Here is a 27,856-nt window from a genome sequence, read left to right on the forward strand (position 1 = left end):
CAACAAGTGCTACACCTGCCCCTACACCTCCTCCCTCACTATCAGTTATGGCTGATTGGCTGATTGTATGAAGTATAAATAAGTTTTGTCGGAACTTTACAATAAAGGACTTAAACCATCTCTTTGTTTTCCCGCCTGTCTGAATATTGTTTTTAAAATCTGATTGCAAAAAAGAATAAAGTTGGTTGAAAACGCAAAAGAGTTTCTGAAGGCTGAAGTCTAAAACTGTTATATTTCTTATCTGATCAAGTTTTTTCTTCTGTTAATATGAATTTCAAATAAGGTTTCATTAAGCTTACGTTTTGGCTGTTCATATATTGTCTTTTGTTATTTTTTTGATACTTCTTTATTTTATCCCTTTTTGAGGCTTTATTCTAATACAGCTTTCTTTGAATTTGTTTAAACTGATCCTTTTATATTTTCCGATACTGAGTTATTTTTCTTTTTATGTTGTGTCTTGCTAGGGATATAATTGACCTTGAAGGACTGGAGTTTCTGTCAAGAGGATTTTTTGGGGAGGGACTTTTTAGTTGTTAGCTTGCTGACTGTCTATTGGTCAGCCTTCTGGTTTTGAGTGGGGGAGGGAGTAGGGCCTATTTCTCTCTGGGATCTGTGTTGGGTTGATTACATGATTGTCTGTTTGACTACCTTACTCTACGGTTTGCTTTCTAGTTTTAATAACTTATGGCCAGATCTTTTAATTGCATGATGATTGGTATTTAAAATGGTTCGAAATATTAACTTATTTAGTTTGAATGTGAAAGGGCTGAATCACCCCATTAAATCGAACAAAGTGTTTGCTTATATTAAAAAATTAAAAGCACCCATTATTTTCTTACAAGGAAACGCATATACGCAGCTGTGATAGCTTATGTTTTTTCACTCGGTGGAAAGATATGCAATTCCATTCTTTGTTTAATGCAAAATCACGTGGAGTTTTGATTTTTGTAGATAATACACTTTCCTTTGTTCAGCATAAAGTTGTTTCGGATCCTAATGGTCGATTTGATATTGTATCAGGGAGTTTAGACAGTAAATTGATTGCTTTTGCTAATGTATATGCCCCCAACATAGACGATCCAGGATTTTTTGAATGTCAATTTTCGTTTTTGTCAGAATTGTTTACTTACTCTCTTGTGATGGGAGGAGATTTTAACTGCTGGTTAGATCCAGTATTAGATCGCTCATCTGTTAAACCAGCCACAATTAATAAATCAGCTTTGTTTATCCAAGCCTTTCGAACTAAATGTGGTATAGTTGATGCTTGGCATTTTCTTCATCCAACAGACAGGGAGTATTCTTTTTTCTCTCATATCCATCATTCTTATACCAGGATTGACTTTTTTTTTAATAAAATATTCAAATGATTCTATTGGTTCGATCGATCAAATATAAAGAAATTGCTCTTTCTGACCACTCTTCTATACATTTATCTTTCAATCTTCCAGGTCCTATCCCTATGAGTAGATTTTGACGATTTAATTTAACTCTGTTCTCTGATGAGGACCTTTTAAAATTTATGGAGAATCAAGTTACTCTTTTTTTTGAAGAAAATACATTGGAAGAGACATCTAGTCTGATTATTTGGGATAATTTTAAAGCATATATCCGGGGTCAAATTATTTCTTATACTGCAAACATCATTAAAAAAGCTAACAAAGAAGGAAACAAACTAGCTAATCAGTTTAAACAACTGGACCATAAATATGCTTTGGTACCTGATCCTGAAACATGTAAGAGACTTATTGAAACCGAAACTAAATATGATCTTCTTTTAACGTATTCAATTGAGAGCCAGCTTTTAAAAGGTAGAAGTCAATTTTATATTCACAGAGATAAAACTGGTAAGCTACTGGCTAATCACTTGAAGCCATTTATAGCCAAGTGGCAAATTAAAGAAATACATAAAATTAATGGGGACATGATAACTGACCACTTTGAAATTAGTGACACTTCAGGGAATTTTATTCCAAATTATATAGTTCTGACTCCATTAATGATAATATTGCAATGAATAATTTTTTAGATCTCAACATTTTCATATGATGTAATTTGACCTTTCCGAATCTTTCTTATTAACTTAAAATATATGAATAGAGGAGCGAAGTTGACAACATTACTGAACGTGTTCGATTTAAGATAATGGTCTAGCCTTGTTTTATTCCATTTGCTTCTTTTTTTAGGTTTAGTATTCAGTTTTTTTTTGTTTTTTTTGGGGGGGGTCTTGTTTTTTTTCTTTTTATTTCTTTTTTCTCTATGATTAATTATATTAAAAGTTTGTAAGTCTATTATACTTGTATTATTTGAAATCTTTTTTTGTATGTGCTTATCAACAATAAGATTATTTCAATCTCTCTGTATCAATATTGTTATTCTGTTTATAGTTTTGGAAAATTAATAAAAAGATTTAAAAAGAAAGAATAATTTTTAGATCAATTAAATATTCCTAATCTTTTGATAGATGATCATAGGCAATTGGATCAACCAATTTCCCAGGAGGAAATGGCTATTCGAGAATTGCATTCTGGGAAATCCCCAGGACCCGATGGATTCTCTGGAGAGTTTTATAAGGCTTTTCCTCCTCGCTTATATCACATTTATGTGCTACCCTTACAGATTCCTTTAAGGTAGGAAGGTTACTGCAGTCTTTTTACGAAGCTTCCATTTCACTTATTCTCAAAAAGAATAAGAATCCTACTGAATGTTCTTCATATAGACTCAATTCTTCTTTACTCAATTTTGATACTAAAATTTTATCTAAAGTGTTGGCTCGCAGACTTGAAGATATCATATCTTCCATAGTTTTGGATGTTCAGACAAGATTTATTAAAAATCGATATTCCCATTTTAATATACGGCATTTGTTGAATGTTATGCATTCTCCATCTAAGGAAATATCGGAATGTGTGATATCTTTGGATGCGGAGAAGGCCTTTGACAGAGTTGAATGGAATTATCTTTTTACATCCTTAGAAAAATTTAACTTTGGACCTAATTTTATTTATTGGATGAGATTACTTTATTTATTTCCCTCCGCTCAGGTTCTTACTAATCTTCAGAATTCTAAACCCTTTGAACTCCAGTGTGGGACTAGACAAGGTTGTCCTTTGAGCCCTCTGCTTTTTGATTTGGTACTAGAACCCTTAGCAATTGCTTTTCGAGAGTCTAAAGTGATTCCTGGTATTTTAAGGAGAGGTATTCCTAAATTGTCGCTTTAGGCTGATGACTTATTGCTTTTTATAGCTAATGTTACAACCTCTTTACCATTTGTGTTCTGTTTACTGACTAATTTTAGTCAGTTCTCGGGATATAAATTAAATTTACATAAGAGTGAACTGTTTCCTTTGAACAATTTAATACCAACTGATATTAACCTTCCTTTTAAAATTTTAAGAAAATAATTTATGTATTTAGGAGTAACAATTATAAAGAATTATAAAGATTTATTTAAGGAAAATTTTTTAACTTTAATGAATTATGTTAAAAAAAACTTTCTAATTGGTTGCCTCTCTCTTTATCACTGATTGTCGAATTAATTCTATTAAAATGAATATCTTACCTAAACTTATATACCTTTTTCAAGCTGTGCCTGTTTTTATTCCTAAATCTTTTTTTGACTCTTTGGATTCAATTCTTTCTTCCAATATATGGAAGAATAAAAAACCTCGAATAAATAAAGCTCACTTCAAAAAACCAAAGAGAATGGTGGCTTTGCCTTACTCGATTTTAGGTTATATTATTGGGCAGTTAACATATGAACTATTACGTTCTGGATACATTACATTAACCATGAGAATTGTCCTATATGGGTCTCTTTGGAAATCAACTCTGTTATGAAATTTTCCATTATTTCTTTACTTAGATCCTCACTTCCTTTATCTTTAAATAAACTAACTGGCAATGTGGTGGTCAAACATACTTTGAGGAATTGGTTACAGTTTAGAAAACATTTTGGTTTACTGAGATTCTCCTTCTCGAGTCCCATCTTTTCTAATTGTTTTTTTTAAACCATCCCTAATTGCCATTTCTTTAAAATATGGGACAGATTGGATATTAAACGATTTCAGGATTTGTTTGATGGAGGGAATCTCTCTTCTTTTGTGTAACTTTCAATGAAATTTAATCTTTCCAATACCCACTTTTTTGTCACTTACAGATTAGAAATTTTTTAAGATCTCAATTACATACATTTCCTACAAGTCCAGATAAGAATATAATAGATACAATTTTTAATCTGAAACCCTTTGACAACGGTTCAATATCTTACATTTACCGTCTGCTGTTGGGACTGAAAAAGGCTTCTTTAGATAAGATTAAAGGAGACTGGGAAAATGATTTACAGGTTTTCATATCTTAAGAGAGCTGGAAGATTATTTTAAAATTAATTCTTCATCATTATGTGCTGGTCATTCTTTATTATAATTCGAAGTGGTACATAGAGTTCATATGTCTAAAGACAAGCTCTCTCGTTTCTATGCAAATATTTCTCCCTACTGTGATAGATGTACTAATGGAGTGGCCACACTAATTCACATGTTTTGGACATGTCCGAGCCTTGAAAAATTTTGGAAAGATGTATTTCAAGCTTTTCCTGTACTTTTTAATGTTAGTTTTAAGCCCAATCCCATGACTGGCATGTTTGGTATTGTTGAGGATAGTGCTACAATACTGAAGCCACATAATTTGCGGGTATTGGCCTCTATGTCTCTTATGGCCAGGAGGGCAACCTTGCTCAAGTGGAAGGAGGCCACCCCGCCCACTCAATGGCTATCTGATGTTATGTTATGCCTTGATCTAGAGAAGATCTGTTGTTCGATTTCTGATTCTAAACGTAATTTTCTAATGTTATGGGGACCTTTTCTGAGTCATTTTCATAATCTTTGAACTGTTATTAAACATAGAACATGGAACATAGAATAGTACAGCACAGTACAGGCCCTTCGGCCCACGATGTTGTGCCGACCCTCAAACTCTGTCTCCCCTATAACCCCCCACCTTAAATTCCTCCATATACCGGTCTAGTAGTCTCTTAAATTTCACAAGTGTATCTGCCTCCACCACTGACTCAGGCAGTGCATTCCACGCACCAACCACTCTCCGAGTAAAAAACCTTCCTCTAATATCCCCCTTGAACTTCCCACCCCTTACCTTAAAGCCATGTCCTCTTGTATTGAGCAGTGGTGCCCTGGGGAAGAGGCGCTGGCTATCCACTCTATCTATTCCTCTTATTATCTTGTACACCTCTACCATGTCTCCTCTCATCCTCCTTCTCTCCAAAGAGTAAAGCCCTAGCTCCCTTAATCTCTGATCATAATGCATACTTTCTAAACCAGGCAGCATCCTGGTAAATCTCCTCTGTACCCTTTCCAATGCTTCCACATCCTTCCTATAGTGAGGTGACCAGAACTGGGCACAGTACTCCAAGTGTGGCCTAACCAGAGTTTTATAGAGCTGCACCATTACATCGCGACTCTTAAACTCTATCCCTCAACTTATGAAAGCTAACACCCCATAAGCTTTCTTAACTACCCTATCTACCTGTGAGACAATTTTCAGGGATTTGTGGGTATGTACCCCGAGATCCCTCTGCTCCTCCATACTACAAAGTATCCTGTCATTTACTTTGTACTCTGTCTTGGAGTTTGTCCTTCCAAAGTGTACCACCTCACACTTCTCCAGGTTGAACTCCATCTGCCACTTCTCAGCCCACTTCTGCACCCTGTCAATGTCTCTCTGCAATCTTTGACAATCCTCTACACTATCTACAACACCACCAACCTTTGTGTCATCTGCAAACTTGCCAAACCACCCTTCTACCCCTACATCCAGGTCGTTAATAAAAATCACGAAAAGTAGAGGTCCCAGAACCGATCCTTGTGGGACACCACTAGTCACAATCCTACAATCTGAATGTACTCCCTCCACCACTACCCTCTGCCTTCTGCAGGCAAGCCAATTCTGAATACACCTGGCCAAACTTCCCTGGATCCCATGCCTTCTAACTTTCTGAATAAGCCTACCATGTGGAACCTTGTCAAATGCCTTACTAAAATCCATATAGATCACATCCACTGCACTACCCTCATCTATATGCCTGGTCACCTCCTCAAAGAACTCTATCAGGCTTGTTAGACACGATCTGCCCTTCACAAAGCCATGCTGACTGTCCCTGATCAGACCATGATTCTCTAAATGCCTATAGATCCTATCTCTAAGAATCTTTTCCGACAGCTTTCCCACCACAGATGTAAGGCTCACTGGTCTATAATTACCCGGACTATCCTTACTACCTTTTTTGAACAAGGGGACAACATTTGCCTCCCTCCAATCCTCCGGTACCATTCTCATGGACAACGAGGACATAAAGATCCTAGCCAGAGGCTCAGCAATCTCTTCTCTCGCCTCATAGAGCAGCCTGGGGAATATTCTGTCAGGCCCCGGGGACTTATCTGTCCTAATGTATTTTAACAACTCCAACACCTCCTCTCCCTTAATATCAACATGCTCCAGAACATCAACCTCACTCATATTGTCCTCACCATCATCAAGTTCCCTCTCATTGGTGAATACCGAAGAGAAGTATTCATTGAGGACCTCGCTCACTTCCACAGCCTCCAGGCACATCTTCCCATCTTTATCTCTAATCGGTCCTACCTTCACTCCTGTCATCCTTTTTTTCTTCACATAATTGAAGGATGCCTTGGGGTTTTCCTTTACCCTACTCACCAAGGCCTTCTCATGCCCCCTTCTTGCTCTTCTCAGCCCCTTCTTAAGCTCCTTTCTTGCTTCCCTATATTCCTCAGTAGACCCAGCTGATCCTTGCTTCCTAAACCTCATGTATGCTGCCTTCTTCCACCTGACTAGATTTTCCACCTCACTTGTCACCCATGGTTCCTTCACCCTACCATTCTTTATCTTCCTCACCGGGACAAATTTATCCCTAACATCCTGCAAGAGATCTCTAAACATCGACCACTTGTCCATAGTACATTTCCCTGCAAAAACATCATCCCAATTCACACCCGCAAGTTCTAGCCTTATAGCCTCATAATTTGCCTTTCCCCAATTAAAAATTTTCCTGTCCTCTCTGATAATTTCCATGATAATGCTAAAGGCCAGGGAGCGGTGGTCACTGTCCCCCAGATGCTCATCCACTGAGAGATCTGTGACCTGACCCGGTTCATTACCTAGTACTAGATCTAGTATGGCATTCCCTCTGGTCGGCCTGTCCACATACTGTGACAGGAATCCATCCTGGACACACTTAACAAACTCTGCCCCATCTAAATCCTTGGAACTAATCAGGTGCCAATCAATATTAGGGAAGTTAAAGTCACCCATGATAACAACCCTGTTATTTTTGCACCTTTTCAAAATCTGCCTCCCAATCTGCTCTTCTGTATCTCTGCTGCTACCAGGGGGCCTATACCCCCAATAGAGTAACTGCTCCCTTCCTGTTCCTGACTTCCACCCATACTGACTCAAAAGAGGATGCTGCTACATTACCCACCCTTTCTGTAGCTGTAATAGTATCCCTGACCAGTAATGCCACCCCTCCTCCCCTTTTTCTGCCCTCTCTATCCCTTTTATAGCACTGAAATCCAGGAATACTGAGAATCCATTCCTGCCCTGGTGTCAGCCACGTCTCTGTAATGGCCACTACATCATAATTCCATGTGTGTATCCAAGCTCTCAGTTCATCACCTTTGTTCCTGATGCTTCTTGCATTGAGGTACACACATTTCAGCCCTTCTACCTTACTGTCTTTACACCATTTATTCTGCTTATCTTTCCTCAAAGCCTCTCTGTATGTTAAATCTGGCTTTACTCCATGCACTTCTTTCACTGCTCTATCGCTCTGGGTCCCATCCCCCTCGCAAATTAGTTTAAACTCTTCATGGAGCTCCAGCCAAGGATCAGTCTGGTGAACTCCCTCCTCTGTAAGAACCACCCTCCTGGCATTCTGCACACATACCCACTCTGCTCTGCTCCCAACCCCACCAAGCCTCCTCACCTTTATCCTCTGATAAGATCTGCACCAACTCGTAGGTCCCCGCTGAATGCGAGTCCTGGTTGTGTTTCTCCAGAGCTTTTCCAACTACCACAGGGGTCTTGTCCTGACTGGATACCTGCAGGAAGAGGAAGAGGGGAGGTGGTGATTCAATGGACTGATCTGTTGCTGTGAAGGAATGATCCCAGCAAAAGCAGTCCCTCACTCTGTTAATCCCAGAACTGGATGCAACACTCCTGAGGTTTCCATATTTCTTTATGAAATGGGGGACCATTTTGACCCATGAGAACTTTGCCAACTTGTTCCATCATCTCCCACTAATTTCTCCATAAACTACTTCCATCCATCTCCTAGATTTTCCTGCACTGGGTGGCAATTTTAAAATAACCCACTGAACCAATGAACATCAGGAACCTGAAACACCCAGTGGGAGGCCATCATGGTCAAAGGGACAATATGCAGACTCCACACAGTTACAGCGCCAGATACAGGGATCAAACCACGCACTGTGAGGCAGCGGATCGACCCACCGCACCATGACGCCGCACAATTCCCAGATCCCTGACCATTCCTGATTAAGCTGCGGATCCTCCAGGCTCTTTCCCCTCCAAGTTTGCCACTTCCTGTGTGGCTCACATTGCCAGGGTGAGACAGGAAGTGGTCCACAAGTTTGTCACTGTGGAAGTGAAGGAGGCAATCTAGGGTAGGCCCAAGACGTGGTGGACGATGGAGGCCACTGGAAGATTTGCTACTTCTGCCTGTGGGGGGGGTGGGGAGTGGTGTTTAAACAAGAGCTGCAGGCGGATGGTATCCAGAGCACCAGGACAGATAGTGGAGAAGATGTAGAGAAAGATGTCGTGAAGCCTACACACAGAGTCAGGAATCGAAAGGTCGAGCATGGTGTGACTGATGTTTTGAGCAGCTTATATTTCAACGCAAGGAGTATTGTAGGAAAGGTGGATGATCTTAGGGCATGGATCAACACTTGGAATTATGACATTGTAGCCATGAGTGAGACTTGGTTGCAAGAGGAGCAAAATTGGCAGCTCAATGCTCCATGGTTTAGATGTGACAGAGTGGGAGGAGTGGCATTACTAGTTAGCGAAAACATCACAGCCGTACTCAGACAGCACAGACTGGAGAGCTCGTCTAGCGAGGCTTTATAGGTAGAACTGAGGATTAAGAAAGGTATGACCGCATTAGTGGGATTATATTATAGACCACCCAACAGTCAGCAAGATTTAGAGGAGCAAATTTGTAGAGAAATTGTAGAGTGTTGCAAGAAACATAAGGTTGTAATAGTAGATGATTTTAACATTCCACATTTTGCCTGGGACTCCCGTACCGTAAAATGACTGGATGGGAAAGACTTTTTTTAAATGTGTTCAGGAAAGTTTCCTTAATTAACACATAGAGGTCCCAACTTCAGAGAGTATGATACTAGATCTCCTATTAGAGAATGAGACAAGGCAGGTGGCAGAAGTTTGCGCAGGGGTCACTTTACATCTAGTGTTCATAATGCCATTAGTTTCAAGGTAATTATGGAAAAGAGTAGGTCAGGTCCTCAAATTGAGAATCTAAATTGGAGGAAGGCCAATTTTGATGGTATCAGAAAGGATTTGGCAAGTGTGGACTGGGACAGGTTGGTCTCTGGCAAAGGTGTACTTGGTAAGTGGGAGGCCTTCAAAAGTGAAACTTTTAGAGTACAGAGTTTGTATGTTCCTGTCAGAATAAAAGGAGAGAATAACAGGTTTATGAACCCTTGGTTTTCAAAAGCTACAGCGTTGAGGCCCTTGTTAAGAAAAAGGAAATACGTAGCATGTATAGCCAAACAGGAACAAATGAGGTACTTGAAGCTGATAAGAAATGCAAGGTAACACTTAAGAAAGAAATAAGGAAGGCTAAAAGAAGACATGAGATTGCTCTAGCAGACAAGGTGAAGAAGAATCCCCAAGTCTGTACTGATATATTAAGAGTAAAAAGATAGCAAGGGTCAAAACTGGTCCTCTGGAAGACCAGAGTGGTCATCTATGTGTGGAGCTGAAAGAGATGGGGGAGACTATAGTGCATTTAGCCAGGAGACAGATATAGAGTCTATAGATGTGAGGCAAAGCAACAGCGAGGTCATGGGCCCTATATAGATTAAAGAGGAGGAGGTGTTTGTTGTCTTGAGGCAAATTAGGGTGGGTAAATCTCCAGGGCCTGACAGACTGTTCCCTTAAGCCCTGTGGGGGGCGACTGCAGAAACTGCAGAGACCCTAGCAGGGACATTTAAAACAACCTTAGCCCCGGGTGAGGTGCCAGAGGGTTAGAGGATTCTATGAGACCAGATATATAGGTATTTGGATAGACGTGGACTGATTAGGGATAGTCAACACGGCTTTGTGCATGGTAGGTCATGTCTAAGGAATCTTAGAGTTTTTTTGAGGACGTTACCAGGAAAGTTGATGAAGGCAAGTCGGTAGATGTTGTCTACATGGACTTTAGCAAGGCCTTTGATAGGGTCCCGCCTGGGAGCTTGGTCAAGAAGGTTCATTCACTTGGTATTCAAGATGAGGTAGTAATTTGGATTAGACTTTAGCTTTGCAGAAGAAGTCAGAAGGTGGTTATAGATGGTTGCCTCTCTGACAGGAGGCCTGTGACTGTGGTATGCCACAGGGATTGGAGTTGGTCTGTTGTTGTTTGTCATTTACATCTGGATGATAAGGTGATAAATAGCATCAACAAATATGTGGATGACACAAAAATTGGGGTGTGGTAGACAGTGAAGAAGACTATCGAAGCATGGAACAGGATCTGGACCAGCTGGTGAAATGGGCTGAAAAATGGCAGACGGAACTTAATGCGGACAAGTGTGAAGTATTGCACTTTGGGACAACCAACCAGGACAAATCTCACTTGGTGAACAGTAGTGTACTGAGGAGTGTGGTAGAACAAAAGGATCTGAGAATACAGATACATAATTCCTTGAAAGTGGTGCCACTGGTAGATAGGATTGTAAAGAGAGTTTTGGGCACGTTGGCCATCATAAATTACTGCATTGAGTTCAGAAGTTGGGATGTTATGTCGAAATTGTATAAGAAGTTGGTGAGGCCTAATTTGGAGTACTGTGTCCAGTCTTGGTCACTGATGTACAGGAAAGATGTAAACAAGATTAAAAAAGTATGGAAAAAGTTTGCAAGGGTGTTGCTGAGACTTGACTTATAAGGAAAGGTTGAAGAAGTTAGGGCTTTGTTCCATAGAATGTAGAAGATTGGAAATATTTAAGGGTAACACGAGGGGGAACATCTTCACTCAGAGGGTGGAGAGAGTGTGGAATGAGCTGCCAGTGGTAGATGCAGGGTTAATTTCAACATTTAAGAGACATTTGGATAGGTGCATGGATGGGAGGGAGTGGAGGGCTATGGTCCGGGTGTAGGTTGATGGGACAGGGCAGATTAATGGTTCGGCATGGAATAGATGGGCCGAAGGGCCTGTTGCTGTAACTCTAAGTCTCCACGACACATATACACAAAGACATGTCCTCTGTCAAGTAGCAGAGGCAAGGTAGCTGGGGGCAGGATGAGGGTGGTGGCAAGGATTGTTTTGGGGCATGGAGAGTGTACTGGCTCCGAGAGCTTGGGGGTTGGCTTGTGGGACATCCAAGGTCATTCAGGAATGGGGCAATGAAATTGGAGCTGAATCACGAGATGGGTGGGGGGAATTGGTAATCTGACAGGAAAGGTTGCATGGAGCTGAACACAAGGAATAAGGAGCAAGAGTAGGCCACTCACCCTCTCAGGCCTGCCCTGCTATCAGTACAAACATGGCTGATCTGCCACAGCCCTCTTCTCTTCTTTTGTGCCAGTTTTGCTGATCTTTGAAAAATTACCCACTTTTTCTTTAAGATCCCCCAGTAATCCAATCTTCCCAACCCTCGCAGATATTCTAGCACCAACAAAGCATGAACACCATGCTCCCTTGAGACTCTCCCATTGATGGAAACATCTCAATGCCTTCACCCTCCCCCTACATCTGTTTTTCTCGGTTCGTTCTCTCATTCTCTCTCTCTCCCTCCCCCGAACTATCATTCTCCTGCTACTGTCTCCCAACTCCAGCCCCTTTCCCCGCCACTACATGGCACTTACCACTGCTTGGTTAAGGTTAAAAGTTCAAAGTTCAATGTACATTTATTATCAAAGTATGTATATTATATACAACCTTGAGATTCGTCTCCTTACAGGCAGCCGCAAAACTAAGAAACCCAATAGAACCCATTGAAAAAAAACCGTCAAGCTCCCCAATGTGCAGAAAAAAAAACAAATTGTGCAATCAATAACGAAGCTAGTCACCACTTAAGCTGATGCAGGGGCCTATTAAGTGCAGACCACAGCCTCAGTTCAGCGCAGAGGCGAGTAAATCTCATGGAGCAGTGAGCTCAAGCGACCCATCCCTCACTTCTGGCCCTGACACTCTAACCTTTTTAATCTGGCCCAGCGCTTAAATAGTCTAAAGCTCGGGTCATTCCTTGCTCTCGGACCCAATTGGATGTTAGCTCACCAGGAGCCAGTCAACATGTGGACCCTTGGAGATGAAGGTCATGACTCACCATCATCTCCTCAAGGAGACTAATGGAAAGCAGCAATTGTGACCTTGGTGGGCAAAGGTGGTGACTCAGCATCGCCCCCTCAAGGGCATTGAGGGAAGAGCAGTGGGGCAGGTGATCAATGGGATCCAGGGAAGTGCAGTGATATGGACTCCTCTGCTGGAAATTGGTGACTTACAGTGCCTATAAAAAGTATTCACCACCCCACCCTCCCTTGGAAGTTTTCATGTTTTATTGTTTTACAACATTGAATCACAGTGGACTTAATTTGGCTTTTTTGGCACTCATCAACAGGAAAAGACTCTTTGGTGTCAAAATGAAAACAGATCTCTACAAAGTGATCTAAATTAATTACAAATGTAAAACACAAAATAATTGATTGCATAATTATTCATGCCCTTCAAGTCAGTATTTAGTAGATGCACCTTCGGTGGCATTTACAGCCTTGAGTCTGTATGGACATTTCTCTATCAGCTTTGCACATCTGGAGAGTGCAACTTTTCCCTATGTTTATTTACAAAACTGCTCAAGCTCTATCAGATTGCATAGGGATCATGAGGTTATATCCCTTTTCAAATCCACCCACAAATCCTCAATTGTGGCTTTCTCTTTGCCACTCTCCCATAAAGCTGCAACTGATGAAGCACTTGGGCAACAGTTGTATGTGCAGTCTCTCCCATCTCAGCCACTGAAGCTTGTAACTCCTCCAGAGTTGTCTAGGTCTCTTGGTGGCCTCCCTCACTAGTCCCCTTCTTGCACGGTCACTTTGTTTTTGAGGATGGCAGATCTATACCTGAGCCATATTATTTCCATTTCTTGATGACTGACTTAACTGTACTCCAAGGGACATTCAGTGACTTGGAAATATTCTTGTATCAGGCTCCTGACTTGTGTTTTCAATACTCTTTTTGCAGAGCTGCTTGGAATGTTGGTTTGCCTTCGTGATGTAGTTTTTGCCAGGATACTGACTCACCAGCAGTTGGACCTTACAGCTACAGATGTAATTTTACTACAATCAATTGAAACACTTTGACTGTACTCAGGTCTCCAAAAACAAATCTCCATTTAACTAATTAAGTGACTTCTAAATCCAATTGGCTGCACCAGTGATGATTTGGTGTGTCATATTAAAGTAGGGGGGGCTTATTACTTATGCAATCAATCATTTTGTGTTCTATATTTGCAATTAATTTAGATCACTTTGTCGGGATCTGTTTTCAGTTAGACACAAAAGAGCCTTTTTCTGTTGATCAATGTCAAAAAGAACAACTAAATCCACTGTGATTCAATGTTGTAAAAGCATAGAATGTGAAAACTACCAAGGGGGTTGGCTGAATACTTTTTATAGGTACTGTAGCATCCCCTCCTAAAGGGTACACTTAGATTAGATTCTAAAGTATCACTTTTCTTGTGGTTTGATTTTCTTTTTGCTTAGTTTATATGTTTGAATAACCACCTGTTTGTCTGTAAATGACCAGAGGCTGATTAGTAATCTGTATACATACAGCAGGCTCTGTATATTTTATGTTTTGTTTTCTGCAGGCCTGTGTCACACCAGCATAAATCAAACTGTATCATAGGCTGTTCTTATCAAAATAATTTTCTTATCTGTCCAGTTTGAGGTCGAGTTTAGTATAAAGGTGGCCACAAGACAAGGTTTCCTTCTTTGTTCTTTCTTTGCACTCTCTCCAACTCTCTCCTTACTTACAGTCGAGTTATTATTGCTATTTCTTTGTTCTGAACACATAACAAAATGGTTGTGACCACAAGATTTACGCCTGATTCTTAACTTCCCAAGAGCCTTATGGGTAACATCATCGCCAGATCCAACAGCCCCGATGGAGGGCAGTACTACAGATCCCTGTGGGTGAAGGTGGTGACTCACCATCGCCCCCTCAAGGAGGCTGAGGGAGGGGAAAGAAAGGCCAGGATGTAAGAGGAACCTGCCCAACAGGGACTCACCAGGATGCTCTTGTAAACGTTTCCAGTCGCGATGTCCAGGCGCACGCGGATGATGCGGCAGTCAGACTGCGGCGAGCCCACAGCCACCGAGGGAGAGGTGTAGGTGGCCCCACAGGAGGCCGAGCGGCGGTGGCCCTTCATGAAGCTGGCGGTGGGGGAGAGCGCCGAGAGGGAGGGGGAGCAGGTGGGGCTGGGCTCGATCCCAGCTGAGTCCAGGGAGGCGACAGAGGGGAACTTTGGTTGCTGTGAAAGGAGAGAGAGAAAGATCAGAATCAGATCTATTATCACTCATGTATATTGTGAGATTTGTTTTGTGGCAGCAGTACAGTGCAAGACAAAAAAAAATAATATTAGTTACAATAAAAAAAGTAAGTTGATAGTGGAAAAGAGGAATAGTGAGACAGTAATGTTGGGTCCATTGACCATTCAGAAATCTGATGGCAGAGGGGAAGAAGTTGTTCCTAAAATGCTGAGTGTGGCTCTTCAGGCTGCTGTGCCTGCTCCCTGATGGTAGTAACAAGAAGACAGCATGTTCAAGGAGGTGATCATCTTCTTGAGGCACCTCAGCTTGAAGATGTCCTCAGTGGTGGAGAGGGAGGTGGAGTTGGCTGAGCTTACAGACCTGTGAGGCCCCTTTTAATCCTGTGCATTGGAGCCTCCACACCAGGCATTGATACAACCAGGCAGAATGCTCTCCACAGTGCAGCTGTGGAAACTTGCTACAGTCTTTCAGGACATACTAAGTCTTCTACAACTGAGAGAGGTTGGGATAACCTAGGATGGAGGAACACAAGACACAGAACATAGTCATCTTCATTCTTAAAGGTCCTAGGGAAGATCAACGGCCAGATTCTGTGTAGTCCAGTTATTACTCGGCTGAAGGAGAGCCAACTTCAGTCAGACTCCAATAATCCCACACACTCATCAATCCAGTGATGTCAAAGAGAATGAATTTCCAGCTCAGTCCATCCCACACACATTTCCCTTCCAGTGACTCTGTCTACACTTCCCAATGTCTCAGGGAAACAGCCAACATAATCAGGGACCCCTGCCACCCTGCTCATTCTCTCTTCTCCCCTACTTCCTTTGGACAAAAGATACAAAAACTTGAGAACATGAACCACCAGGTTCAAGGACAGTCCCATAGATGTTGCCTGACCTGCTGAGCTCATAGTCATAGTCATAGTCATACTTTATTGATCCTGGGGGAAGTTGGTTGGCTCCTCCTGCACTTTGAGTGTGTTGCCCAGGATCTCCGGCATCTGCAGAATCCCTTCTATTTATGATTTGCAGCATTTATTCTGCTCTTATAAGACTCTCAAATGCTAAAGATGAACTCTTGATCTCCCAATCTATGTTGTTGTGGCTCTTACACTTATCTAACTGCACTTTCTCTGTAACACTCAATTCTGAACTTCAATTTCTTTTTTCTACGTTTGTAAAGAATGTTCTGCTTGGATGGCATGTAAGCGAAAGCTCTTCATTGTATCTTGGTACATGACAGTAACAAACCAATTACCAATATGCCCATTAATTCCCCACAACTTTTATGATGTCATACAGTCATTATAATAAATACTCCCCTCAATCCTGACTGTAAATGCAACACTAAATCCAAACTTAATGTCAGCAAAACCATGGAATTAAATGGAAGAACTCAGCAGGCCAGGCAGCATTTATGGAAAAGAGTACAACGTCATGCCAGAACCTTCAGCAGGACACTAGCCTAACCCTAAGTTTAGTTGTCACTTAATGTGGCTGGCTTAATTCCAGGAGAGGAACAAGCACCATTCCTCATATAGTTCATAGCTCAGCAGCCTGAAGTTCCTGAGTGTCAACGGCTTGGAGGGTTACCATGGGTCCAACACATAGTTGCAGCCCTGAACAATGTGCCTGCATCTCTACATTCTTCGAGGTTTAAGGAGATTCTGCACGTGGTGAAAGGTGCTGGCAAGCCTCTACAGATGCATGGTGACCGGTTGCATCACAGCCTGTTGTGCAAACTCCAATAGACAGGAACACAAGAGAGTGATGGACTTCATGGGCAAAGATCTCCACATCATCTGGGATGTCTATGAGAGGCAATATCCATCTTCAGGAAACCCCACCACCCAAGCATCATTGCTACCATCAGGCAGGAGGTTCAGGAGCCTGAAGACCAACACTTCAAGGTTCAACAACAGCCGGCAGGTTCTTGAATCGGCTTGAAAAACTTCAACTTTGGACTACACACAGGTACTTCCTGTTTAATAAAGTGGCCACTGAGTGTACGTTTGTGATCTTCTGCTGCTGTAACCCATCCCCTCCAAGGCTCAATGTGTTGTGCCTTCAGTGATGCTCTTCTGCGAACACCTGGTTGTTTGTATCACTGTTATCTTCCTGTCAGCTTGAAACAGTCTGGCCATTCCCTTCGGACCTCTCTCAATAACAATGCACTTCTGCCCACATATCTGCCCCTCACTCAATATTTTTGTTTTTCACAATGTTCTTTGTAAACTCTAGAAACTGCTGTACATGAAAGTCCTGAGAGATCAGCACGAACTGAGATATTTCAGCCACCCCACCTGGCATCAACAAGCATTCTACGGTCAAAGTCACTTAGCTCACATTTCTTCCCCTTTCTGATGTCGGGTCTGACCAATAACTGAACCTGTTGACCATGTCTGCATGCTTTTATGCATTGAGCTACTGCCACATGATTGGCTGATTAGAAATTTGCATTAACGAGCAGGTGTACTTAATAAAGTAGTCGAGTGTATATTACCAACCTGCTGTTAATGTATGCAACATACATCAAAGTTGCTGGTGAACGCAGCAGGCCAAGCAGCATCTATAGGAAGAGGCGCAGTCGACGTTTCAGGCCGAGACCCTTCGTCAGGACTAGACGATGTCTAGAACCTAGTCCTGACGAAGGGTCTCGGCCTGAAACGTCGACTGCGCCTCTTCCTATAGATGCTGCCTGGCCTGCTGCGTTCACCAGCAACTTTGATGTATGTTGCTTGAATTTCCAGCATCTGCAGAATTCCTGTTGTTTGCTGTTAATGTATGTTTCTTATTTTGTTGTACATATATAATTTACGTTAACTTAAATACTAATTCATGTTTGTAATCTACAGTGATGATGCTACAAAAAAAGCTAACTTTCGTGAGCATGGTATGCCCATAATACCAATCAACTCGAACTTCCCAACAACTGGAAGTTGGCTGGAAGGAGAAGTTTTGTTTACAACAGGGCCCTAGGAAAAACTACTAATTAGTAACTGCAACATTAACGGACTTGATCCCACCATATCACAGACAGCTCCTCGGTACAACCACATCCCTCCCCTACCACCTCTACTACTCAACACTAACTCATTTTCTCTCTTTCTCAGGACTATCGATCCACCCTCACCCGACCACAATCCGCAATATTAATTGTTTTGTTCAATGGCCACTGAGGCATTGTTACTTGTAAGGCATGTGTAACGCGTCATTGGCGAAAGAGCCAATTACCCAGGCAAGCTTGCAGAGAAAGGCATTGATGGGCTTCAGGGAGTGTTCCTTAGCTCCTGGGGTCTCAGAGGTGCCGGCCAGGTCCGGGGGTGGTGAGGCGGATCTCTCCCAGGGTGGAAGGCCTCCCGAGAGCACGGTGGGGCTGTTCTGGCTGGGCTGATGGCTGTAAGGAAAACAGATGTCTCATTAGCAAGACCATTCCACCTACTGAGATCCAGGAGTGTGAGCAACAAGGATTTAGGGAGCCCAGGGGAAATCTTGACAATTGATAGGCTATGGGAGATTCTGGGAATCGAGAAGCCACAGGAGATTCTACGAAATGAAGAAACAGGAGATAGGAGATCCTGGAGAAAGAGGGATCAGATTTGATCCTGTGAGTTGAGGGATCAGAGGAGATCTTTGAAATCAAGTGGCTATGGGAGATCCCATGAATCAAAGAGTCGTGGGAGATTCTGGGAATCAAAGGAACAGGAAATAGGAGACCCTGAAGATACGGGGTCCAGGAGAATTCCCAGGAATCGAGAGTCCAGGAGATAAGAGACCTTGGGAATCAAAGGATCAGTGAATGGGAGATCCTGGAATATGAGTGGATAAGGGATCGTGGGAAATGAGGAATCATGAGAGGGGAGATCTTGGGATAGAAGGACGGAGCACACAGAGGGGCCAATAACATGAGATGTGTTGAAGGGAGGTTCCCCTGGGTGTTGTTGAGCTTGTATGGAGGGATGGGGGCTGATTGACACCAGCGGTCCACCCTACTAGGAAGCAACTAATGTCCAGGCTCGATTCCAAAAGGGAAAGGAAGATCATCACTGGTGGAGACCAACTTCTCCCATGAATACTATCTCACACCACAACTCACCATCTCGCCCAACCCATCTCCCAACCTACAGCACGTGCTCACCCTGCAATCTGCCCATCTCATCTGTGCCAGCTCTGTCAACAGCCAGATGGAGTCATATAGCACAGAAACAGACCCTTCAGCCCACCATGTCTATGCTATCACATACACATCTAACTAATCCCGTTTACCTGCACTTAGAGTGTAGCCATCTCTGCCTCCGCGGTTCAAGAGCTTGCTTTAGAGTCACAGATTCGCTCAGTATGAATTGACTTCGGCCCAAATGTCTATGCTGATCAAGACTCCCATCTAAGCTAGTCTGTGTTTAGCCCACATCCCTCTAAACCTTTCCTGTCCAAGTACTTTTCAACTGTAAGTATACCTCTCTTGACAATTTCCTCTGGCAGCATCTATGGAAAAGAGCAAATAGTCAATGTTTTAGGCTGGGACCCTTCATCCATCCTGATGAAGGGTCTCGGCCCGAAACGTTGACTGTTTACTCTTTTCCATAGATGCTGCCTGGCCTGCTGAGTTCCTCCAGAATTTTGTGTGCGTTGCCTGAATTTCCAGCATCTGCAGATTTTCTCCTCTTTATGATTGGACTACTTCTTAAATGATATGAGTCTCTGCATCTAACACCCCGTCAGCCAACGTGCTGCAGATTCCATCCACATTCCCACCCACCTCGAAGTACATTCTGGCCTGGAAGTTACATAATGACGACAGCTTTGTATGAGATATTGGACTTACTCATCGCAGGGGGTGATAACCAGAGTAGGCCGAGGCTTTGACGTTGGGCTAGCCAGCTCCAGTGGTTCGAGTTCACAGGACAGCTTGTAACTACAACAGGCAGAGACAATTGATTAGTTGATAATTAATTACTCGATTGAACAAAACCTGGGCATTGGCTACAGGAATTGGCAGTTGTACAAGACATTGGTGACACTGCTCTTGGAGTATTGTGTGCAGTGTTGGTCCCCTGTTATATGAAAGATACGAGTTATTTATTAATTTTATTTAGAGATACAGCACAGAGTTGGTCTTTCAGGCCCTTCAACCCCTCTGCCCCAGCAACCCAAACTAATCATTTCCTAATCACAGGACGGTTTACAATGACCAATTAACCTTATCGGATACGACTTTGGATTGAGAGAGGAAACCGGAGGACCTGGAGAAAACCCACATTCCATGGGGAGGTAATTAGAAACTCCTCACAGAACGGTACCAGAACTGAACTCCAATCTTGTGTACCCATCCAAGGACTTCTCAGATGGTAGCTGCCTCAACCACTTCCTCCAACAGCTTGCTCCATATACCCACCACCCTCTGTGTAAAGCAGTTACGCATCAAGTCCGCTTTCGACCTTTTCCGTCTCATCTGAAATCCACGCCCCCTAATTTTGGTCCTCCCTACCCTGGGGGAGAAGACTGTTACTGTCTCTCTCCATTTTAAACATTTCTATAAGGTTACACCTTCATTCCATTGCATTCCAAGTAATAAAGAACGAGCTGGGCCAACTTCGCTACAACTCAGTCCCTCGAGTCCTGGTTAAATCTTTGTAAATCTCTTCTGCACTCTTTCCAGTTTAAACAATTCTCTCCTGTAACAAGGTGACCAAAACTGTACACAGTGCAGCCTCACCAACAACTAGTACATCTGGAAAATAATATCACAACTCCTATACTCAGTATAAAAGCTAGCATGCTAAGCATCTCTTTCACCACTTTCTCCCTTTCAATGAATTATGTCCTTGTCTACCTGTTGCATTATACTCCCTAGTTCCCTACCATTCAAAACTTAAGTGTGACAATGATTTGACTTTCCAAAACGCATCATCTCTATGGAAGTACACTTGCCACTCCTTAACTGATCAAGAACCCCCTGTAATCTACAATAACCTTCTTCACCATCAACTACACCTCCAAATTCTGCGTCGTCTGCAAACCTACTGATCACCCCTGCTCATTCACATCCAAATCATTTATATAAAACACAAATAACAGGAGTCCCAACACTGACCTCTGTTGCACACCACCAGTCACCAGCCTCCATTCTGGGAAACAATCTTCAACACTCTACTTCCTACCTCAGAGCCAATTTCGAATCCACCTGACTAATGCATGCATTACTAAATGACAATAAAAGAGGACTGCATGTCCTCATTATCTATAATCTAATCTACATAGTAGTCATACTTTATTGATCCCAAGTGAAATTGGATTTCGTTACAGTTGCACCAACCAAGAATAGAGTATAGATATAGCAATATAGAACCATAAATAATTAAATAATAATATGTAAATTATGCCAGAAAATAAGTCCTGGACCAGCCTATTGGCTCAGGGTGTCTGACCCTCCAAAGGAGGAGTTGTAAAGTTTGATGGCCACAGGCAGGAATGACTTCCTATGACGCTCTGTGTTGCATCTTGGTGGAATGAGTCTCTGGCTGAATGTACTCCTGTGCCCAACTAGTACATTATGTAGTGGATGGGAGACATTGTCCAAGATGGCACGCAACTTAGACAGCATCCTCTTTTCAGACACCACCGTCAGAGAGGTGCTCATCTATGTGCTCATCTGTATGGTTATGAGATATATTGTTAGGGGAGATAGGATCTTTGGCCCCATGTTAGGGGTATCAAAAACAAGAGTTTACAAGTTTAAGATAATAACTTAGTACCTATCAAAACTGCTTTGCTAAAAATGAAAATCCAGTGAAATAAAAACCTGCAGATGCTCAGTGTCTGAAACAAAAACAGGGAATCACGGAAACCCTGAGTGTCTCAGACAGAATCCATGGAGTGAGGAACCATGAACATTTTGGGTCTCCATCACTTCGTCAGAACTGCACTGTCTCAGGTCAATTCTCTATGCATCTGGCAGATAGAAACAGGAACCAACTGTGCATTGAAAGCTCCTGAGACAATGGTTGCCTGTAATCCATCAAGACATTCAGCTCAAGAGTCAGGAAGTTTTGTAAGCTGCGGGGAGTGAGACCATCTTTAAGAATGTGTGCTCTGGACAGTGCCGAAAGTCCGAGACTCAGCCCTTGAGATGGCCCAGCTGGAGGCACCTCGCGCGATGCCACTTTATAAAAGGCTGCATCTGTGGTATTGCAGTCACTTCCGGTCACCCCCGTTATAAGAAATTGTGGAGGCTTTAACAAGCGTGCAGAAGAGATTCACAGGGACGCTGCCTGGATTTGAAGGTGTGTGCCATAAACAGAGGTTGGACAGGCTTGGGTTGTTTTCTCCGGAGCGGAGGAGGCAGAGGGCAGACCTGATAGTAATTTATAAAATCGTGAGAGAGATAGACAGAGCAAACAGTCAGAATATTTTTGTCAAGTTTGCAATGTTTGTTACTAGAGGCCATGCACTTAAGGTGAGAGGGAAAAGTTCAAAGCAGATGTGCAGGGCTCCTCCAGGACATCTCTGTCTAACAGCCTTTTAAACCCCTCTGCACCCGACGTCCTATTCTAGGCACCCATCACTCTGTATGCAAAAAAGAATCTTGCCCCGCAGATTTTTAAACTTTCCTTACCTCATCTTAAATATCTGTGCTTAAGTACTTGGCATTTCTACCCCAGGATGAAGTTTCTCACTCTACCCCCATGTAGGCCCCTCAGAATTTTATAAACTTTTATCAATACTCCCCTTAGCCTCATTGCACCAGAGAACCCAAATTTGTCTAACCCCTCCTTGCAGCACATGTTCTTTAAACTGGTGAACCTTTTCTGTACCCTCTCCAAAGACCCCATACACGTCCTGTAGTGGGGCAGCTAGAATCGCGACAAGTGGAAATCCAGATTACACCCAATCCTGTCTATTAAAATCAGGACAGGTAGAAATCTAATACACTGCGCAATTAATTAAATTCAGAGAAATCTCTAAAATTAGAACATAGCCTTTTGTGCCAGTTTAAATTGGGAGAGTGTAAGAGGGCAGCAGTCCAAACCCAGTGCTAAAACCAGAACAATACAAGTCGTCAGTGAAGCTACATTTGGAACATTGTATTAAGTTTTGGTCACACTGCTGTGAGAAAGTGGACAGAGGAGATTTACAAGGATGCTACTGGGACTGAGTTGAAGCGGGAGTTTTTGCACTGGAGGAAAATGAGGGGTGAACCTTATTGCTGTTGTTCAGTTGTTTAGTCAAGTCCGACTCTTTGTGACCTCATGGCAAGATACAGAAGTAGATTGCCAGGCCTTTCTTCTGCACAGGTACTGCTGCTGCCCAAGTTGGGACCTGGCTGGGTTTGAACCCAGGACCATCTGCAATGGAGTCCACTGCTGACGCCACTACACTGTGCCTAACCTTACACATGTGCATAAAATCGTGAGGGGTTCAGATAGGGTGAATGACAATAGACAACAGGTGCAGAAGTAGGCCATTCAGCCCATCAGGACAGCACCACCACAGAATGCACACAGTCTTTTTCCCCTGGGTTGAGGATTTACGAATTGGAGGGCGTAGGTTTAAAGTGACAGGAGCATGTGCACTGTCCCTCTTTCTGAAGTCAATGACCAGCTCTTTTGTTAACATTGAGGAAAAGATCGCTGTCCTGACGTCATGTCACTACATTTAATTAATAATAAACCTACGACCAATTGCGGTCGTGGGATCTCACCTCTCAGCCTCACTGAGGGGCTGCAGGTTGTAGAACCAGTTCAGGAACTCGGGCTCCTTCTCAAAGCTGTAGTTCTTGCAGGCTTTTTGTAGCAGCTTAATCTGGGCGATGATTTCAAACTCCTGCCGTTCAGCCACACATGCAGGCACAAAAGCAACAGGTAAAACAAAGTCAGCACCTCAAGCTGTGAACAGGGACATGTCGAAGAATTCAAGGTGTTCTGTGGAAACACTTACCTTTCTCCTCTTCTCGAAGTTGATCATTCCATCCTGGAAGGTAAGAGGCAGGGTTAACAAATGCTGTGTCTCAAAATCACTTGAGGTTTGAGGTTTGTCATTATCCCTTCAGGAAAAGTCAGGAAGACCAGTCCTTTCCCAGTGGACTTCCCTCAGCGGGAAGGACTGGCGCACATCTTTGTCGATAGCAGTTAGTCCAATCATTCCATTGACTTGGACGCTGGGTTAGTAGTGAGGAAGGCAAATGCAATGTCAGCATTTGTTTCGAGAGCAATGAATATAAAAGCAAAGGTGAATTTTTCCTAAGGTATTGGTCAGACCAATTTTAGGGTATTGAGAGTAGTTTTGGGCCCCATCTCTAAGGAAGGATGTGCTGGTATTGGAGAGGGCCCAGAAGATAACTATGAGAATGATTCCAGGGATGAAAGGGTTAAAGAATGAGGAATGATTGATGGCTCTGGGCCTGGACTCACTGGAGTTTAGAAAGATGAAGGGAGGGTCTCATTGAAACCTGCCAAATATTGAAAGACGTGGACAGAATGGAAGCAGAGATGTTTCCAGTGGTCGGGGAACTGCCTCAGCACAGAAGGTTGCCCCTTTAGAACTAGGAAGAGGAGGAATTTCTTCAGCCAGCGGGTGGTGAATCTGTAGAATTCATTGCCACAGATGACTGTGGAGGCCAAGATTTTGGGTATATTTAAAGTCAAGATTGGTAATTTTCTGATTAGTAAGGGCATCATAGGTTGTGGGGAAAAGGCAGGAGAATAAATCAGCCGTGATGGAATGGAGGACAAGACTAGGTGGACCAAGTTGCCTACTCCTGCTTCTATGACTTATAATCTAACTGACCTCCACATCTTATCTCCATGGAAACCTTTGCACTCACCTCAACGTAGTCCTTCACCGCTGTGTCCAACATCACCAGGTCTGTGAGGAAGGTGCCGAGGTAAGGCACTGTGCCTTGGATCAAGTTCTGCAGAGGTGGAACACATGCAAATCACCCTTGGCCCTCCTCACTGCCCTTCGCACGCAGAAAGCTGGCGCCAGCACTCCCCACCGACACCTCAATCTGTCACTCCCCGCCGACACCTCGGTGTGTCACTCCCCATGATTGGTACCTCAGTCTGTCACTCCCTCCCCATGATTGGCACCCCAGTCTGTCATTCACAATGATTGGCACCCCAGTCTGTCACTCCCTCCCCATGACTGGCACCTCAGTCTGTCACTCCCTCCCCATGACTGGCACCTCAGTCTGTCAGTCCCTCCCCATGACTGGCACCTCAGTCTGTCATTCACAATGATTGGCACGCCAGTCTTTCACTCCCTCCCCATGACTGGCACCTCAGTCTGTCAGTCCCTCCCCATGATCGGCACCTCAGTCTGTCAGTCCCTCCCCATGATCGGCACCTCAGTCTGTCATTCACAATGATTGGCACGCCAGTCTGTCACTCCCTCCCCATGACTGGCACCTCAGTCTGTCAGTCCCTCCCCATGATCGGCACCTCAGTCTGTCAGTCCCTGCCCATGACTGGCACCTCAGTCTGTCATTCACAATGATTGGCACCCCCGTCTGTCACTCCCTCCCCAAGATCGGCACCTCAGTCTGTCATTCACAATGATTGGCACCCCCGTCTGTCACTCCCTCCCCATGACTGGCACCTCAGTCTGTCACTCCCTCCCCATGACTGGCACCTCAGTCTGTCACTCCCTCCCCATGACTGGCACACGGAAGAACACACTCTGCTGGTTTTGCACATGTCACTTGGAGAAAGGGAAGTTCTGGGCTGGACACTTTGGAGGGGGTTGGGGAGGACAGTGATCAGCTGCTCAGAGAAAGGGTTTCTGGCAAGACGACAATGTGCTTGGATGCAGCAACCACTCCAGAACCAAACAAAAGTGCAATTGTTCATTCTTTTATGACACTGCTGGATATGAAGAACATCAAGTACTGCAGCCAGTTGCCCGGGGATGGTCCATCTGGACTTATCTTGTATCGTTGTTGTGTTGTCGCCTGGATTTGTGGCATACCGTTGTGCCCAGGCAGCGTGCAATCCAACAAACAGAGTGGGTTGTTGTCTTGGACATTTTCTCTTGTGATCGCAAGACCCTGTTGGACATTGGTAGTGTAGAATGTTGTAAGGCTGATTCACTGGTTCACTGGTGGGGGTGCCGCGCTGCCTCACTTGTGGCTCAGACCAGGCCCTCCTGCCGTGGAGTCACCTGCTGCATCCACCCAGGAGAAGGCACACTGAGGTGGTGTGGGGGAGAGCAGAGGCCTCTGTGGGCAGCATGGAATCCAGATCAGATTGGGCACTGCCCCCTCCCTTCAGTGCTGTCCTCCAGTGTTTGCTCAATGCTGCACTCTGGTGTTCACTCGGTGGAAGAACAAGCTGGACCAGGACAACATTCCACGTACCATCGTTTTACAAGTTATACCACTCAGGGACTTCGGCTGCTTCTTTGTGTGACTGTATGTTTTCTGCGATTGTTTTTCACCATGGCCCAGAGGGACACAGTTTGCTCCGGCTGTATTCGTGTATAATTAAATTTGAATTTGAAGTAAAGTTCCAAATTGGAATAAAATGAGGTAACTGGAGTGGAGCTGGAGAGGACAGTGATCTGCAGTCGAGAAAGTGAAGCCCTTGATTGAAGTACTGCAGTGGGACTGGGGAAAATCGTGACCTGTCACTCGGAGAAAGGGAAGATCTGCACTACAGTACATTAGGGTCACTGGAGTAAGACTGGGGAAGAGACAAGGCATCAAAATCTCTCAAAAACCAAGCTTCTCTAACCCTATTATGCTTTTTATTCTGACAGGAACATACAAAATATCACCTTTGGAGGGCTTCCACTTACCAAGTACGCCTATCCCAATTCACACTTGCCAGATCCTTTCAAATATCATCAAAATTGGCCTCTGTCCAACTTAGAATCTCAACCCAAGGACCAGACTTAACCTTCTGCATAATTATCTTGAAACTAATAGCATTATGATCACTAGATGCAAAGTGTTCCCCTGTACAAACTTCTGTTACCTGCCCTGTCTCAATCACTAATAGGAAATCCAGTATCACACACTCTCTAGTTGGGACCTTTATGTATTAAGGAAACTTTCCTGAACACACTTGATAAACTCTGTCCCATTCAACCCTTTCACAGTATAGGAGCGCCAGTTAATAAGTGGGAAGTTAAAATTACCTACTATCACAACTTTGTTTCTTGCAACAATCTGCAATCTCTCTACAAATTTGCTCCTCTAAATCCCACAGACTGTTAGGTGGTCTACAATTAACATGGTCATCCCTTCTTTATTCCTCATTTCCACCCCCTCTAACCTCAGCCAACAAGTTTGATCTGACTGAGCACTGGTGTGGCCTTTTTTCTGACTAGTAATGCCATCCCTCCCCCTTTAATTTCTCCCGCTCCACCACATCTAAAACAATGGAACCCTGGAACACTGAGCTGCCAGTCCTGCCCCTCCTGAAACCGAGTCTCATTAAAGGCTACAATGTCAATTCCACATGCCGATCCATGTCCAAAGCTCATCCACCTTTCCTACCATAATCCTTGCATTGAAACATACAGAGAACGTTAGTCCCATTATGCTCAACCCTTTGATTCCAGACTTTGTCTGCAGCCTGAACAACATATTTCCCCACAATCACACCACTATCTCCACTGGCACTCATTTCACATCCCCCTAGCTTAAATCCCACCCAAGACCCCGTGCAGCACTATCAAACCTTCCTGCAAGGATATTCGTCCCCCTGCAGTTCAGGTGTAAACCATCCCTTCTGTACAGGTCCCACCTTCCCTGGAAGAAGAGAGCCCAATGATCCAAAAAGCTGATGTTGTCGCTCCTGCACCAACTCCTTAGCCACGTGTTAAACTGTATGATCTTCCTATTTCTGGCCTCGCAAGAATGTGGCATGGGTAGCAACCGTGAGATCACAACTCTGGAGATTCTGTCCTTTAACTAATCACCTAATTCCCTGAACTCACTTTGCAGGACCTCATTACCCTTCCTACCCCTGTCGTTGGTACCAACGTAGATCACAGCCTCTGGCTTCTCACCCTCCCACTTAAGATTGCTGTGGACT

The 27,856-nt window shown here is 43.5% G+C and overlaps 1 protein-coding gene across 3 annotated transcripts in view; it reads right to left on the minus strand.

The window, feature by feature from the left end:
- The window catches only part of LOC134346712 (ral guanine nucleotide dissociation stimulator-like), a 133,935-nt gene that overhangs the window by 5,234 nt on the left and 100,845 nt on the right, over positions 1-27,856 (minus strand). For all 3 annotated transcript variants that reach the window (XM_063048269.1, XM_063048268.1, XM_063048270.1), the window contains exons 11-17: positions 24,643-24,729; positions 23,757-23,789; positions 23,521-23,642; positions 19,645-19,734; positions 18,054-18,216; positions 14,559-14,801; positions 8,015-8,129 (exon numbers count right to left, since the gene is read on the minus strand). In XM_063048269.1, coding sequence (XP_062904339.1) covers positions 8,015-8,129; positions 14,559-14,801; positions 18,054-18,216; positions 19,645-19,734; positions 23,521-23,642; positions 23,757-23,789; positions 24,643-24,729 — 853 coding nt within the window. The remainder of the gene's footprint in view (positions 1-8,014; positions 8,130-14,558; positions 14,802-18,053; positions 18,217-19,644; positions 19,735-23,520; positions 23,643-23,756; positions 23,790-24,642; positions 24,730-27,856) is intronic.

The sequence above is a fragment of the Mobula hypostoma genome, chromosome 5 (genome assembly GCF_963921235.1).
Source record: "Mobula hypostoma chromosome 5, sMobHyp1.1, whole genome shotgun sequence".
Lineage (NCBI taxonomy): Eukaryota > Metazoa > Chordata > Chondrichthyes > Myliobatiformes > Myliobatidae > Mobula > Mobula hypostoma.